This window comes from Mytilus trossulus, chromosome 4, assembly GCF_036588685.1.
Source record: "Mytilus trossulus isolate FHL-02 chromosome 4, PNRI_Mtr1.1.1.hap1, whole genome shotgun sequence".
Lineage (NCBI taxonomy): Eukaryota > Metazoa > Mollusca > Bivalvia > Mytilida > Mytilidae > Mytilus > Mytilus trossulus.
The window spans coordinates 73,243,302-73,260,517 of record NC_086376.1 but is presented as its reverse complement, the minus strand read 5'-3'; the positions used below and the strand labels follow the sequence as shown (position 1 = coordinate 73,260,517).

The 17,216-nt window shown below is 33.6% G+C and overlaps 2 protein-coding genes across 3 annotated transcripts; both read left to right on the top strand.

The window, feature by feature from the left end:
• Positions 1-5,455: 5,455 nt before the first annotated feature.
• Positions 5,456-16,866, top strand: LOC134715929 (uncharacterized). 2 transcript variants are annotated; one of them, XM_063578492.1, is made up of 3 exons: positions 5,456-5,584; positions 14,848-15,060; positions 15,657-16,866. In XM_063578492.1, the coding sequence occupies exons 2-3, from the start codon at positions 14,880-14,882 to the stop codon at positions 16,805-16,807; spliced, it is 1,332 nt and encodes a 443-aa protein (XP_063434562.1). In that variant the 5' UTR covers positions 5,456-5,584; positions 14,848-14,879; the 3' UTR covers positions 16,808-16,866. The 2 variants fall into 2 exon arrangements, with proteins under 2 accessions (XP_063434562.1, XP_063434564.1); XM_063578494.1 differs by lacking the exon at positions 5,456-5,584 and adding an exon at positions 13,801-13,852.
• Positions 6,346-11,558, top strand: LOC134715928 (uncharacterized). The gene is made up of 4 exons (XM_063578491.1): positions 6,346-8,685; positions 9,741-9,917; positions 10,372-10,557; positions 11,148-11,558. Exons 1-4 carry the CDS (start codon positions 6,424-6,426, stop codon positions 11,487-11,489), a joined length of 2,967 nt encoding a protein of 988 aa, XP_063434561.1. The 5' UTR covers positions 6,346-6,423; the 3' UTR covers positions 11,490-11,558.
• Positions 16,867-17,216: the final 350 nt, after the last annotated feature.

Here is a 17,216-nt window from a genome sequence, read left to right as displayed (position 1 = left end):
CAATAAATGATCTGTCAAACTTTGTACAATAGGAAGGCTGATTGGATATAAGTGACGATTTGTCACGCCATCATGAATGGGCATCATATCAACTACCTTCAGTAATCGTAGTACGTTCGTATGTTGTACTGTTTCATACCATCCCAGGGTTAAGAGGAAGGTTCATCGTCAACCCCACCAGCTATTGTATGTATGTGCCTGTCTCAAGCCAGTAGCCTGATATTCAGTGAATGTCGTTTTTTGCTGTGTTACATATTTGTTTTACCTTCATCTTGTTCATAAATTAGGTCGTAAGTTTTCTGGGTTAAATTGTTTTACATTTGTCATTTCGGGGCCTTTTATAGCTGACAATACGGTATAGGCTTTGCTCATTGCTGAAGGATGTAAGGTGCTCTATAATTGTAATGTGTTTGTATCATTTGGTCTCTTGTAAAGTGGTGTCTCGTTGGCAATCATACTACATGCATCTTCTTTTTAAAGCTCACCTGGTCCGAAGGGACAAATATGCTTTTCTAATTTCTTAACATCCGTCGTCTGTCGTCGTCAGAAACGTTTTACATTTTGAACTTTTTAGAGAACAACTAAATGAAATGAAATAAAACATTGAATTAATATTCCTTATGAGGTGCTGACCAAGTGTTGTTCTTTGTAACTGACCCATCAGAGGGGACTTCGTTTAACATAGGACCCTTTAGACAATACATAAAAATGTCTTCTTTGAAAGAACCACTAAATGGAATGAATGCTCCTTATGAGGTGCTAACCAAGTGATGTTACTTTGTAGCTGATCTATCATCTAAGATAGCCGCCAGTGGGGAGACATCGTTAACCATAGGACCCTATGCACAGTACATACAAGTGTCCTATTTATTCCTTATAAGGTGCTGACCAAAGGCTGTAACTGTGTCGGCGATCAATCATCCCAGATGGCCTCCAGCAGGGACTTAGTATTACATAGGACCCTATGGGAAATGCATACAAATTTTTATCTTTTAGATCACTGAATGAAATGGAATCAACACGCCATGAATGTTCCAAATGAGGTGCTGACCAAGTTTTGTTACTTTTTAGCCAATCAATCATCCAAAATGGCTACCAAATGGAAAATTAGTTTAACATAGGATCCAATGTGAAACACATGCTAAATTCTCCTTTGAGGAACGACTGAATGGAATAAAACCAAGCAAGACATGAATGCTACTTTTGATGTGCTGACCAAGTGGTGTTACTTTGTAGCAAATCCATCAGCTAAGATGGGAAATACATACAAATATTTTCTTCTAGCGTATTACCGAAGAGGATTAAATCAAACATTGCATGAATGTTCATAATGAGGTGCTGACAAAGTGTTGTCACTTTGTAGCCGAACCATTATAAAAAAAAATGGCCGATAGCAGGGGACTTTATTTTATGGGAAATACATACCAATGCTTCTTTTAGAGTAGCTTAGAATAGAATAATACCAAACATGGCATGGATGTTCCTAATGAGATTCTAACGAACATCTTAATACATGTATCTTTATAGATTGAGAAAACTGACAGGCCTACAGTTGGCTTTGTCAAGTTGGTTGGTTTATTTCTGTCCAGTTTTGTTACTTGAGCTTACTTAAAAGAGGGGGAGATACCAAAAGGACCGTCAAACTTCGAAAACAAACTGACCTGACAACGCCAGGTTGGCTAAAAAAGAAAAGACAAACAGGCAAATAATAGTACACAAGACACAACATAGAAAACTAAAGACAAAGCAACACGAACCCCACCAAAATTTGGGGGTGGTCTCAGGTGCTCCGGAAGGGTAAGCAGATCCTGCTCCACATGTATCACTCATCGTGTTGCTCATGATATTACAAATCCGGTAAATAGTCTTATTCGGTAGGTCAAATTCGGCTTATCCCAAAATAGTTTCCACAGATAAATGTATGAATGTTGTTAACTGTAGCACGACTATGGGTTAACAATATTTCACTTCCTGGAATGCATCTAATCCAGTAGCTTTGTTATTGTTAATTTTGTTTATAATTTAGCTACCTTTTCATTTGTTTTTTTCTGAAATCAAATTTTGTGTTTCCGCAATAATGATTTTTTATTTGCAAAATAAAAGCATGAGTTGGTGGGTCGTATATTGCATCACTACCAACATTATATGCAATTGTCGAAAAATGTTATCATTTGATGTGAAACGGTCATGACAGGCTGTGATATTAGCCACTGTGTATTTTGACAAGAGTAATCACAAGAACTCTCAGTTTAATCAGTATGATTTGTGTTCTTTTTAATTTACATTCGCACTTTCACGAATGTGCTGATTGTTTTCCAAGACGCAAAACATGACATTCGCGATATTTGCATAATTTCTCTGTTCATTTTCAGAAAATTGTTCTATTTTCACTATAGAAAACCCTGTATCTACACGCAAAGACTATCCATCGACTATCAAGTACTTTCCTTTGTTGGTCACTGAGATAGTAAACACAATCTTACATGCCGCTTTCACCTTGTCGTTTTACTTTATTTTTTTTTGCTGCAGTATTTTGCTTTATGTCAGAAATTATGATTGTGTTATAATTACACAAAAATCTATGATATTTTTGTTGTTTCATAAAAAGACAATGACTGATATGTGCAAACGTATAAAGTAAATTTTGAGCAGGTCAATGTCGCCCGAGGTTTTGTCGCCCAAACATGGATTTTTGTTCGCCCAAACGTAGCGCGCCTGCCACGAATAGCATCGACAGTACATGAGGATCACCTCTAAAACGTATATCTTATGAAACGTTAACATTTTCATTGGTTTCATTGAGTCATTTATAATGTTTGTGTGAGTATATGTTGGGAATAAAGCAGATCATCAAACAGTGTATGGGAGACATATCCTGGACTTAAATCCAATTAAGTTCGCTAATTAAGCGTTGATTGAGAACTGAGTAGATTAATTGGTCTATTACACTACGACAGAGGCTAATGATATCTATTTCGTATCCAAGCAGTATCGTGGCCTTATGAAACTAGCATGAAATGAGTATATGAACTATTCAAGCGACCATACGTTATTTGAACAATAAACTATCGTCAGTCTATTGATAGAGACATCTTTATCACGTCTCTTTTCCAAATGATTTGGGTGAGGTAATGAAGCTTGTCGTATTTTATTAGGCATAATATGTCATAACCAAACAATTATAACGAATACTCTGAAGTATTTCTTTAGAGAATTACACCGAATTTACTGAAATGGGAAATATAAGCATTTTATTTTCAACGTCGAATTATTTTACGCCAAATGTTATAGCAACAAATATATTTTTTGTTATCCTGATCGCGGACCTCACCGCACCTATAGCAAAGGGCAAGCCCGGGTGAGCTACTTTATTCAAATACACCCAATTAACTGAAAGTTTTATGTTCCCCTATGCCACTGTCAATTTGGACTTAGATTGGCAGGAACAATTTAAGAAAGGTATATTGGAGTTTCCTCATTTGTCTTTAATCCGAAGAAAAATATGGCTGCAAAATAAAGGCACCAGTAGTATACCGCTGTTCAAGATGCTCGTAAATCTATGGACAAAAAACAAAATTGGGGTAACAAACTAAAACTGAGGGAAACGCATTAAATATAAGAGGAGAACAACGGCACAACATTAAAATGTAACACACACAGAAACGGACCAAGCATTAGACAAAATCCGATGAGTATAACAAATATAACATCAAAACCAAATACATGAATTTGTGATACAAAAGTACCGTGACACGTCTTATAGTAATGTGAATTCACACTCAAATATAAGAGAAAACAAACGACACAACGGAAGCACAACGTTAAAACGTTACACACACAGAAACGAACTATGAAGTACCAAAGCCCATTTTCCTGACTTGGTACAAGACATTTTTAAAGATGAAAATGGTGGGTTGAATGAACATAGTTTTGCGGCATGCCTAACCTCGCACTTGCATGGCTATGTAAAATATAACATTAAAAATACAACATAATATTACTGTACAGGACTACAATACAAATAAATAGGAGAACGTATTAGACAAAGAAACACATGATTAATAGATAACAAAAGGCATCAGGTTTAAAATCAATTCGCCAAAAACGCGCCTCGTCCACACAAGACTCACCAGTGACGCCCGGATACAAAGGTCGAAAGTGAAGAAAAAAGGTACAAAGTTGTACAGCACTGAAAATCAAAAGTTGAAAAAGGTTGTGTCAAATACGGCTATGTTTTTATGCTTGGGATAAGAACATCCTTATTATTTAGAACAATTTATGCTATTGCAAACAGTAAATTTTATCAAAGGAATATAAAAGATATACATAATGAAACTGAAGTATTAAAACTAATTACAGAAAACAAAACCCGAATACATAATGCAAAGACTAACACAGAAAAATAGACACACCCGATTTAGTCCAGGCCTCAACGCAAAAAATCATAAAAATGACGTCACATACGAAGTGGTGAAAAGGCACAAAAATTACGTCACATTTGAATTTCTGAATTTTCAGAAACAGCACAAAAATGACGTCACATTTGAAAAACTATAGCGATCAATTTTTATTCAGTTTGTTTCATTTTGAAAGTTCTCCACTGACGCTACAGAACATAATCTGTTTAGTCTTTAGTCGAATGATTGTTGGGAGACCTTTTTCAAAGATTAATCAAATTTATTCTAATAAGACGTACAATATGGCAATAACCTTTGCCGGCAGGCGTTCTCCACAGACAACAAGGTAATGTATGTAGGTACTTTGACCCTTCAGAAAAAATCATCCTGTTGATGATTGTGTTCAACTGATCTAATGGGAACTTTGGGAAGTAACATTTTTATCATAATAATAGTACTAGTAGAGGATATTTTCTATACTTGTCAACAATATCTAACATCTCTTATATTTGGTATTGCTTTGCCCTGAATGCTTTTCAACTTCGCACTTAATTTGGCCTTTTAACTTAAATTTTGATTCGAACGTTACTGATGAGATTTATGTAGACGAAAACAATGTCTCGCGTATAATCTTTTCAGCCCGGTATCTTTGATGAGTTATATTATATCAAATGATCAACATGTTCTGATAACTCGTTTAATTGATAATAATTAAGCCACCACGCAGAGGCAGTTCTTGGTTTTGAAACTTCTTTAAAATGTTAAAAAATTGCATGAATGATTAGGACATATCATAATGATTTTTAATCCATAAATACTACAATTCAATTGACTTGAACACTATCCAATTTTCTATCATAATCCATATAAGATTTCAATGTTACATTCCTGTAACTTTATTTCATAGATGTATGACTTTAATATATAGTTTCTCGAAATATACTCAAGGTTTGGTTAAACAGAGTGAACAAAATATTCTTTTATATTTAGCTTGAATTGATGATAAGTTTGTATACATACGTATGACAAATATGTATACCTTGTGATAAGGTCACCACTGGGCAGTGTCGACGGCCTTCAGGTGTTTTCCATTGTCCAAATAATCTAGCCTTGAACTGCTATATAACAAGGTAAAGTGTTTATCCAAGGAATATAACCAAAATTACTTCTCAACGGCTGGTAACAAGGTTAGTACAAATAGTTTAATTTTGTATACAATTGCATGTGTAATAACTCAAAAGTAACTTTATATCATCTTCTTTTTTATATTGTAATTGAGGTGAGGTAAACGATTATATATTCCTTTCACATACGTATTTTAATCGACACCTTTTCTTTCGTTATGTCGTCACATTCAAATTATTAGTAAAATTACTTTTAGGCCACACCAATTTGATTACTTGTTCGACGGACCCGCGCGCACGTGTTTTTTTCTAAACAGAAAAAAAATATTTTTTTTATTTTCCCGCTTCCCGCATCCGGAAACAAAATCGTGTCTTTTTCCCGCATCGGTTTTTTCGAAAAAATTTATAAAAACTCAATTAAATCGCCAAAGTGTTTTAGTCCACGGCAAATCGCAATGATTTTACTGTTTATATCTAAAACACAGATTTCTTATCACAGTCAAAAACAAATAATTTCAACAAGTATCATGCCGATTTTTGTGGTAAGAATTAAGGACTCACAAGGAGGGGAGGTGTTGCCGTCCACGGCAATATCGTTTGCCGGTGGCAGTTTTGTTGAACTCTTTACGTATTGCGTCGGAATTAAAAAACTCAGCCTTTCATCTGACAATGTAACAGCAGTGTACTTGAAAGAGAGTATGAAGTCAGACCACATAGCGGCCGATAACGCTGACATGGACGTTTTGGATCTAACCACAGCATTGGGTTGTAAGTTTGTTGAGTATATTATACGTAGATCTGCATGTCCTGAATCTAGCACTTGTACTAATATTATAAATAACATTGCTTCAGCTTCAAATAATTTACCCAGTAGGCCTAGCACAAATGCATTTAGTATACTTATGGGGAATAGGTGTAAAGTTGTTTTACCAGACAAACCTAAGACAGATGGTGCCAAGAAACTTTCTGGCCCTCAAAGACTTTTATGTCATGTAATTGACCTAATGGAGTCCAAAGGATGTGGCTGGACTGTAGATTGCCTGGATACAGCTAACTTTGTTGCAAAGTCATTAAGAGACACATTGTGGTACATCGACCATGCCCATAAAAAACTATCAGATAGTGCTTGTCATGTTCCAAAGATCTTTGATAAATTTCAGGGTTATAATGAGTTCAAAAAGATACATCATCGACCCCCCATCATCACATCTCAAAGATTAAATGAGCTCTCTGTTGACTTGTCAAAATCATTATCATTTCCCTCCATTTTATCTTCAAGGAATAAAAAATTCAGTGATGACATAGAACAACTTCTGGAATGCATAACTAAATACAAAACACGTTTAGACAAGGACAATATTCAACATAAAGAGTCGTATCAGTCAGGTGACACACCAAGGCGTTCTCTTGAATCCGATACATCTTTGAAATACATACCTCCAACTACTGAGAGTCGTGAGTCCTATGGAACATTACAATCTGACCTTAATAAAATTGATGACTATAGATTTGTTGACCTTGATAAATATGCACCTGAAGATAGGGTTAAAAGAAGGATGTTCATAAAAAATCTAGAAATTGAAGTACCCATAATGTTGTATAGAATGGCTTATGGTGGCTCCATTGGAACCTTAAATTTTATATGGAAGGTACCAGAGGAACAGAGTAGTTATCGTGAAACAAGAAATGTCAAAATTGTAAATAAGATAAACGCAACATTGCCCAAGTTTTCCACTAGGTCTATGCGCAGAGATTTTTTAAACAGATATTGTAAACTTGTAAAATCACCTAGGTCTGTATTGAGAAATATTTTTTTTGAGTTAACTGGTTGTGAAGCTGTATCTGAAACCAAGGAGCAAGCAGAAGTTGATGAGCGCGTAACTGAACTATTGCTTAATAGTGATGATTCAAACCTACTCCTTGATTATAGGACACTGAATGGAAAAGATATTGATACCAAATTTGGGACATTTTTCGAGGAAATGGGTAAATTTTTTGATGAACAGATTCTTCAGGTAAATGAAAGGCGACGAGGTCAGGAGCTATATTTACCAATGGCTATCTCATTGGAAGATCTAAGAAACCAGATCGTGAAACGATTGCCTAATGACACACCTATACCTTGTACAGAAACTATAAGATTACAATTCCAACCAAACAGCGCTTTTCAAAAATCAGCATTAAAATACTCATGTAGATTTAATGTAAAATTCCGTGTTCAGACAAGACAAGCAAGAGTTTCGCACCCAGATGCAAGATATGTTGCCACATCATTAAAATATCTCAAAGAGTTCTGTGTAAAAAACAGGAAGTATTCCACATTTGTTTGTTTAGATGACAAAGCTATTGTTCCGGTTGGAGAACCTGGTGTACCAATTAGCACTGGAGTTCGTGGTCACAACAAAGTGCTTGCTCCAGCAGATGGTCCGAAATTAGTAGCCACAGATCACGATTTTCATCTTGGTGGCCTTGTTCCCTCTGTGGCTTTTGTAAGCGATATTCCAAAGAACTCAAATGATAGCTTCTTCAATGGACATATATATGTTACAACTAAAGATAAAGTTTTCCAAGCATCTACACCTTATCGTCATGCAACTGAGCTAACAAGAATTTTAAGAGAGAACTACTCTGATGATGATGTCAATCTAGAAACACCCATACTATGTTTAATGACAGATGGAGGTCCTGATCATAGGGTAACTTTCGGGACTGTCCAGCTATCACTGATTCAGCTATTTATCGCATTAGATCTAGATATGCTCATAGCATTAAGAACAGCACCGAATCACAGCTGGATGAATCCAGCAGAGCGTTGTATGTCAATTTTAAATTTATCCCTGCAACATTGTGCACTTTCAAGGAAAGAGATGCCTGAGACCTTTGAAAAAGCAGTTAAACACAAGTCCACTCTTACAGCTGTCAGAAACTTGGCCTTCATAAAAACTGGGTTCAGAGAGGCTTATGATGAATCTATCAAAAGTGTTATTGATATAGTTAACTCTAGATTTGAGAGGATGAGATTTAAGGATGATTACCTCACAACTTATAAAGGAGTCACAGAAAACCAGATCATGGATGCTCTTGAAGTGGTTTGCCAGGTCTTGAATAAAGAATTAAAGGTAGACATGTCTAGTGGAGAATTGCGCAAGGTTAAACAAGTGCAGGTAATTTTTGAAGCGTTTTCTCATAGAGAAGATTTTTATATACCTGTCATTTACTAGGGATGCGTTGCAGAAAAATGATAAAACACGGACTAGACTGTCCCTTACATTGTTATTAACAGTGTAAATTTATATTTTATATATATATATATAATACTTGATACATGTACAGTATATGAGTAGACCAAATAGTAATTTAATTTATAGATTCTCATCTACATGACCAGAACAAAATGATGCAAGTTGCAGTCTAACTTTTATTGATTTGGTGCCAATTGCTTTAAATATTGTCATTAATTAAATAGCTTATTAATTGATGATTGAATACAGTTTATTTTCAAATTTGGATGTAAAAATGATGGATAGGGATGAGAATCTACATATTAAATTGATTTTATAGCTTTATGCTTCTTTTAAATAGTATAGTATAACTAAATAAACATGACATTAAATAGCTAGTGTAATATACCCATATCTTTAGCACTGCATTCATGTATACACTCTTTATGTCATACAATCATATATGTCAGGCATGTGATCCAACATTTTATTCATATATACATTTTATACATGTACTGCATATTATATTGATCACTTCTGTTAAGATTTAAGATGCTTATATATAATACTACTATGCGTTCATACCATATACAGCTCATGCAGCTCACACTTCTAATTTACTATCACAACAAACCGCAAAATATGTTATTTGATGTCAATAGTCTAGGATAAGATAATTAAAAAAAACAAAAACAATACTGATACTTGTACTTTAGACTTATGATACTCAATTGTTTTGTTCAATGGCAACATGCATAAAAATACATGAACAAAATAAAAGTTCAATCATCTTTTTTAAAAAGATGTTCTTGAATTCTCATATTCAACACCATTTTTATTTCTATAAAATTATCATTGAGTTCCCAAGGGTCACCTCTGACTGCTTATACTTATCTAGATAGGTTAGTTACTCTAAGACTTTAATATGCACATTGTTCATGCTACCTATTTATGTTTCATTTGAATAATATGAGGTTTTTTTCTTTACACAACTTCAGGATTTTATAGCCCGGCATGGAAGGAGCAGTCATTATGCATTCCAGCTGAAAAAGTGCAATGATTGTCCTTACTGTGAAATCAACCCCCCAAGGATACCAGAGGACAAATTTCAGGACCTGCATTTCCTACCCAACCCTGTGCCTGGAGAAAACAACCAATATAAGTCTTTCTCAGAGGTCAGTAAAGGATGTACATGTAGTTAAGAATATGTGACAAGGACTACATTCATGATCTTACATGATTAAAAAAAAAAGTATAAACATGATAAATACATGTCAGAAAGACAGCAATTCACAACTTTCAAAGAAAATATATAAGAAACTAAACTATGTGTGATTTGTTTTTCTGGATTAACCTTCATCAGACATACATGTACTAATGGTCAATTCCTATTGACACAGCAAACCTAAACTTAATATAGTCTCATGTCAGACAATGTCAATGTTTTAACAACAAAAGAAATAACACAATATGACAGTATTATACTATAAAGTAATCTGACAAAGGGTTCTTGTATTTATGAATATCCTAAGTAAAATAATTTCATACTGCACCAACTTGTCAATGCATTATTTATCCATGCCAAGAAATTAGCTTTTCTATGAAGTAAATTCATTTTATATATTACAGCTTTATGGACAAAATACTGGAGAGGAACAACACAGACCGGGGGCGGCACATAAAGCAGAAGAGAATGAAAATGATAAACAACGTAGAGATTTATTCAAAAACAACAAAGTCCGAGAAGTAATTTTGTGCAGTGAATGCTCAAAACCACGCTGTATTTTCAGTGAAAAGAAATTGTCCAGGGAACAGGTATTATACCTTTCATACTGCAGGTGTTTTTTTTACATCGATGACACCTATAATATAATCATCAGAATATTTTTATACATTCTTAAGATGTATAGATGTCCTACAAGGTCTTTACATATACACAATATAAAAAAAAATTGTGGTATGAGACATCTCTTTTCATTGAAGGGACCAAATGACACAGAAATTATTAATTGTAGAACACTACAGTCTTCAACAATGAGCAAGGCCCATAACACATAGTCAGTACAAATGTAACTTTACACAAGGTTTTTCAATAACCAATTGTATTAAACCATATGTCTTGGTTCTCTGACTTGGTTAAGGTTTTAATGTTTTCATATCTCTGACTCAGTAACAAGGTGACAAAGACTTCAAAGTAATTCTTGCATACAAAAAACTGGGTTCGTATTTAATGAAGATTCTCTATGTTTAATATAATGTTTTACATGTTATTTATTCTTAATATTATAGAAGAGATTTGTTCTTTTTTTAGTATGTGTAAGCTTTACTATGATATACTGGTATTCTTAGGATGTGGTCAATTATAAAGCATTGTGATATTTTCATTTCAATTTTTATCATTTCAGGATGAACTGATTCTCAGATTAAAAGAAGATTCCTTTTACACATGTGGTGGGGCTTTGGTCCAAGATGACTCAGAAACTGTTGACATTGTTGTTAGAGAGGCACTGGCATGTAATTCACCAATTGAAACGACATATTACAGTGCCTCACTAAAGCACTATCTTCCCCCTGTGTGTGTTCATTGCGGAACAGCTGAGGACCTCCTAGATGATAATAACCCGTATATATCAGCACTCTACGAACAATATTCTGTCGTACGACCTCTATGTGAAGTGTGTAGAAATTCAGGAAAGGACACAAAAACATGGGGAAAAAAATTTGTTGGGAAAAAGGCAAAGCATTAACTTTGTAAGCTGGGGCATCCATTGTGTAAATTTGTTTGATATCAGAGATAAATTAAACAATTGCACTCATTTAGATATTTTTTATTCTGCATGTAAATTATACCATTGGTTTTCCTATTTGAATTGGTTAACACTAGTAATTGTTGGGCCCTTTTAGTTTGCTGTTTCGTATGAGACTAGGCTTTGGATTGAATGCTGTATGTTGACATATATAATAGTTAACTTTAAATACATTGTATTGTACTTTGTCTAGGCTTTGGATTGAAGGCTGTATGTTGACAAATAATTGTTAACTTTAAATACATTGTATTGTACTTTGATTGAGAGTTGTCTCATTGGCACTTGTACTACATCCTATTTATATCAACAGGACAAAAAGATAACACCAAAAACAATGGAGACACAGAAAACCAACATTTAATACAAAAAAAATGAAAGTACAACCATTAATGAACAGCATGAACCCCAAAAACTGGGTAAACTCAGGTTTTCGGAAAGGATGAACAGTTCCTGCTTCTTGCAAGACACTGCTGTGTTTCTAGCGGCATCATGTAGATAATTTATAAGGCAGTTGAAGTTATTCATTTATTCAGTTCAAGATCTGATATCATCATGATCATCAAAAAGTAATGGTATTAAATACAAGAAGTCATAAATATGCTGAAATAAAATGTGAGGCAGTTGAGAAATTTAGCAAATATCAATGTAAAAGTGGTAATTCTAGTTTCAAACCATTTTATTTTTGTCAGAACCTTTGATTTTATGTTTACAAAAAAAAAGTTAATCGCTCGCCTCTACTTTTTAAGCTTCGCCTCAAAAAATTTCAATTTCATTTTTTTTTTATTAAAATTTTCAAATCGCTCGCTCGCCCCAATTTCTGGAGTGGAAAAATCCGTAGAACAAGAAATTAAATTGGTGTGGCCTTATAACAATCAAATAAACCCAGAAATGAGACAAAGTATTTGTTATCCATATGCAGTGACTACATTTTTGCAAAGTTTTCACAAAAAAATCGATACCACTTTACCTCAAGTTTCAAGGTGATCTAAATTATATTGAAATAAACAATCATCTCGGTAATGATACCATCTTCTTTCTTTTCATGGTTTATCATAAAAAGAAATGTTATTTCTTATTGACTTTTATTGCTATCTGAAAAGGATTAACATTATTTTATCAACAAAAATTGACCAACTCTCTTATACACGTTTAGATTAACACCTGCAAATCCGTTGTAGTATAATGTCGAATATGTTTTATGTAGTTCATAAGTGTTTTTCGTTTTTTTATATAGATTAGACCGTATGTTTCCCCGTTTAAATGGTTTTACACTAGTAATTTTGTGACCCTTTATAGCTTCTTGTTCGATGTTAACCTTTGCTCCGTGTTGAAGACCGTACCATGACCTATAATTATTTACCTCTATAAATTGTCACTTGGATTGAGAGTTGTCTCATTGGCACCCATACCACATCTTCCGCTATATCAAGTTTTCCTATCGAAGTACGGTGGTTTTCTCAGGACACTCCGGCTTCTTCACTAATAAAAACTGGACGCCACGAAATAGCCTAAATGCGGGTCTCCAAAGTGGCGTTAAAACATAAAAAAACCAAATCAATCAAAATCCTATATCTAGAAAAGATAAAAAAAAAAAAAAAAAAAAAAAAAAAAGGGGTAGGTTTAAATATTATAGAACATGTTTTTAATGCAAATCTATTGATAATATTGAAGACATGGCAACAAGCATTTTAAATTTACATTTATATTTTGTTGTTATAATGTAGGATTAAAGTTTTGAAATAAATTACATGGACCGATGTTAACAAACGTGTAAGAAGCTTAGTTTTGGGGTGTTCACACTTTCACAACTTGATTGTTTGTTCAGTAAAATCTTTCAAAACAATTTCTAACATCTAACATCTAACAACTTTAAAAAATAAAAACTATTCTGGACTAGTTGCAAACCTTCGACTTGTTGTCTAAAAACATGCGCAATTGGGGATGTTGAATATTTTGGAATACTGAAGGACAAAAATAGACAATTCCGTAAATTCCTGTCTAACAAACTTCTGGTTGTACCGAGACATGTTGTATAGCAATGACGACCTTTATCCATTTGTTATTTCAGAATATAATTAGATCGTAAAAACATGTCATGTTTAGTAAACAATCTAAAGGTTATGCAAGGTTAAATGTGATCATGCCACAATTTAACCATATTTACAATATGACTTTTATTATATTTGTGTTGGGTCGAAACTCTGTGGGACATTTTGGTTTTTGTTTTGGGACAATATTCACCTGTTGAGGAAACCACCAATCATTTTTTATATACATGAATATGATTGTTAACCATAACTTTGGTAAGTGAAATGAATTTTAATTATTAGTATCAGAAATTAAAAAGTCATAAATTAACTATGCGTTAACAATAATACGTTTTTACCCGTTTTTAAATTTTATGCGTAGTATGTTTGAATTTGTACACAATTTCGAGTTTGATATGAGGATCTGCCTCAAAATAAGAATAGTTTTTGAAATTGACCCATGTACGACTCCACTAACTATTTATATTTAAAACAGACTCGGTGTTGATTTTTAAATAATTGATAACGATGATTAAGAGGCCACTTATTTGTGTCGCCAGTACCGAATTTGGAAAGGAGAACTCGTACGTTGTAACATCATAACCATGAGGTCGACCTTTCAGATGGTGTCTGCCTAATATCATGTGACAAAAAATTCAAAAAAAGAGGGGCGAAAGATACCAGAGGTGCAGTCAAACTGATAGAACGAAATAAACTGACAACGCCATAGCTATATATATGTAGGGAGAACACAAGTTATTAAGTCTTTTTGCGTACAATATTCTATTTAGCCACAACACTTGTTGCTTCTTTGTTCTCAACTTACAGACACTGCTACTGCTCTTTTCAATCCTAAATGACACATGTCATAGGCGATGAAAATGATAATTTATGCTCTTTGTTTACTCCAATTGATGACCAGCAATTCTTTTAAACGTCTCTATAGTCTGCATTCAGTCAGTAGGTTGTGTAGTCATTTACTCATGTTGATCAGGATCTCTCTATCCTTCTGAAGCACTTGAAATCTGTTCAAGTTGTCGTGGTTATGTATGTGTTGCTCAGACTTTCGGTTTTGTGGATTGTTATTTGTCTATTTGTTTTGTTTTCGTGTTTTGTCATCGGTTTATCGACGTATGAATTTGGATAAGTAATATTAGGACGTCTAATTTTGAATTTCAAATTACAAACTTGAAAGACAGTCTTCAGTTCAAGTTAAAGAGCAAGTTCAATCTTGCTTTTTGTAGTGTTCATAGAAAATTTTATATTTGCAGACTTATTTTGAACCAGCTTGTGAACTGTTACGATGTATTTTAACAAGAGAAATGCACTTCAAGGAACCATCCCACATTCCAATGGAAAAAGTTTCTTTGATGAAGAATCTGATGACGGTTTCGTGATATCAGATCTTCAAAATTCCTCTAGACCATACAACTTGTACTCAGCTCTCGAAAGGTTCGGGGAAACAATTACAGAAGAAAATGAAGGTATATAGTTGATGGAGATAATGCTTGTATTTTGTAGATTGTGAATTAACTAACATTAGGGTTAATTTTGTGGACCTTTTCTTAGTGTTACAATGAAAATGAATTATGAACATACAGTATACTAAAAAAAACAATATCAGAAGTTTCAATCTAATATATAACATTTTTATATAAATTTATATCAAAGACATTGATTGCTAGAAAAAAGTATCAAAATAGGTTAAACTATTTTATTCTTAGTTTACGACATTGAGATCCAGTTGTTAAAACGTGCATAAATTGATTCTTTATATAGGGAATAATACATGGCAAATCCGTATCATATGTTGTATCATCCCGAGACATCAATATCAGCCCAAGGGCCCTTAGGGTATGCGATAAAGGGTAGGGGTGTGATAAAGGGTATGCGATAAAGGGTGCGCATCAAAGTTGCGCGATATGGATTAAACAGCAGGCTATTTATCAAATATGCAAAACTACTGTATTTACTACTAAACGTATGATAAATATGTATATATGTGTATTACGTTGTCTTTAATCATTGAAAAAACAAATCAAATTCTAGTACGTCCATTAAAACACTTATCATGTTTCAGATTTGTTTGATGATTCTTGCAGTCCACAAGAAAGCAGTCCATTCAATAACGATAAAGACAAAAGTACTTTGGACCATTCAATTTCAAAGAAAGTTGAAAAGCTAAGATTCACTGCAAAATCTGATAATGTTAACGTTAAATCAGTCAAACGATGTACGCAAGAAGAAAATACAGAAACAAGAATTGGCCGAAAAGAGAACTATACCGTGATGCACAATTCAGATAAAAATAAAGTACATCAAAATTTGTCTTGTGTAAGACGAAGGTCTAGTTTACATGATGTAGCACAAATGTTTCCTTATGGATGCGATGAATATTCGACATATACGGAAAAAGAGAATAAAATGGATGTTAACGAATTAAACAGAAGCGTGAAATTTGAGAATTCAGTGTTTCAAGACTCGCAATATATGAAAAGAAGGTCCAGTTTTAATGGAATATCTCAACTTAGGGCTTCTTATAAGGATGAAAATAAAAATGAAATAAGAAGGAAAAGCAGTCATCTAGATAAATCATGTATTGATCGATTTTCTAAATTGAATAAACAATCGATGGTCAAAGATTTAAAACAAACGAAACGATGGTCAAGTTTAGATGATGTAAATAAAGAAAAACACCCAAACGATAACAACAACTCAGAAATAAAAGACAATGTGATTTCCCGAATTTGTCACTCGGACGATATCGATTCTAACGATATAGTATCGATTTCACAAAAATCTTCGACCAACGCAGCACTACGAAGTACAAAAAGTGCTATAAACTTACGTGAGTTCTTGGTAAACTCAAAACTTTATCTTGTTTCACCAGAAAAATTGATGCTATATTGTTCGGAAGGCCACACAAAAACAGACAAAGTTGAAATAGCCGCTACCGGACACGAGTCAATAGTACAAATAAAAGATAACAACGCATTGCAAAGAACACAGAATGAGAATAAAGTCGAAAAATCGGTTCATTTAGTTGAAGACAGTTGTGTTGGTGAGAAAACTGAATTAAAAACTGGAAAGTATAGTAGTGATATTCAAAACAAAGATTTTAATTCATACGAAAATAATTCCGTCCAATCTAAACCATTGGAGTGGTTAGCTAAAAGCAAAATTCGACAAAGTAAAAGAGAACATCATATGATGTCTCCTGTCTGTTTTTGAATATTTTATTGTTGAATTAAATTTAAATGACTCATTAATTAAATTATACTTATATTGTATGCCTTATTTTTATAGCTTAAAGTCTCTTTATAATCCAGCTATAGGTCTTCAGATATGGCTATAAATCCAACACCAAATATAACCCAGATAGCAATTTATATGTATACTTTTATGGACTTTTTCAAAAACGAAAATTGAACTGCTACACGGCACATCATCAGGACTATTTCATTTAACCCTGATCTTTACATGTAAACTTAATTCGATAACATTCTGTTCTTTTAAATCTATTGAAGGATTACAATAAACCTTATTTCAAGGTTACTCGTGTTATAAATAGAACAGTACTTTTAGTTCGATAAGACTTCGACAAGGACTTTTGTAGTCGAATTTGAACCCTATTAGTGTA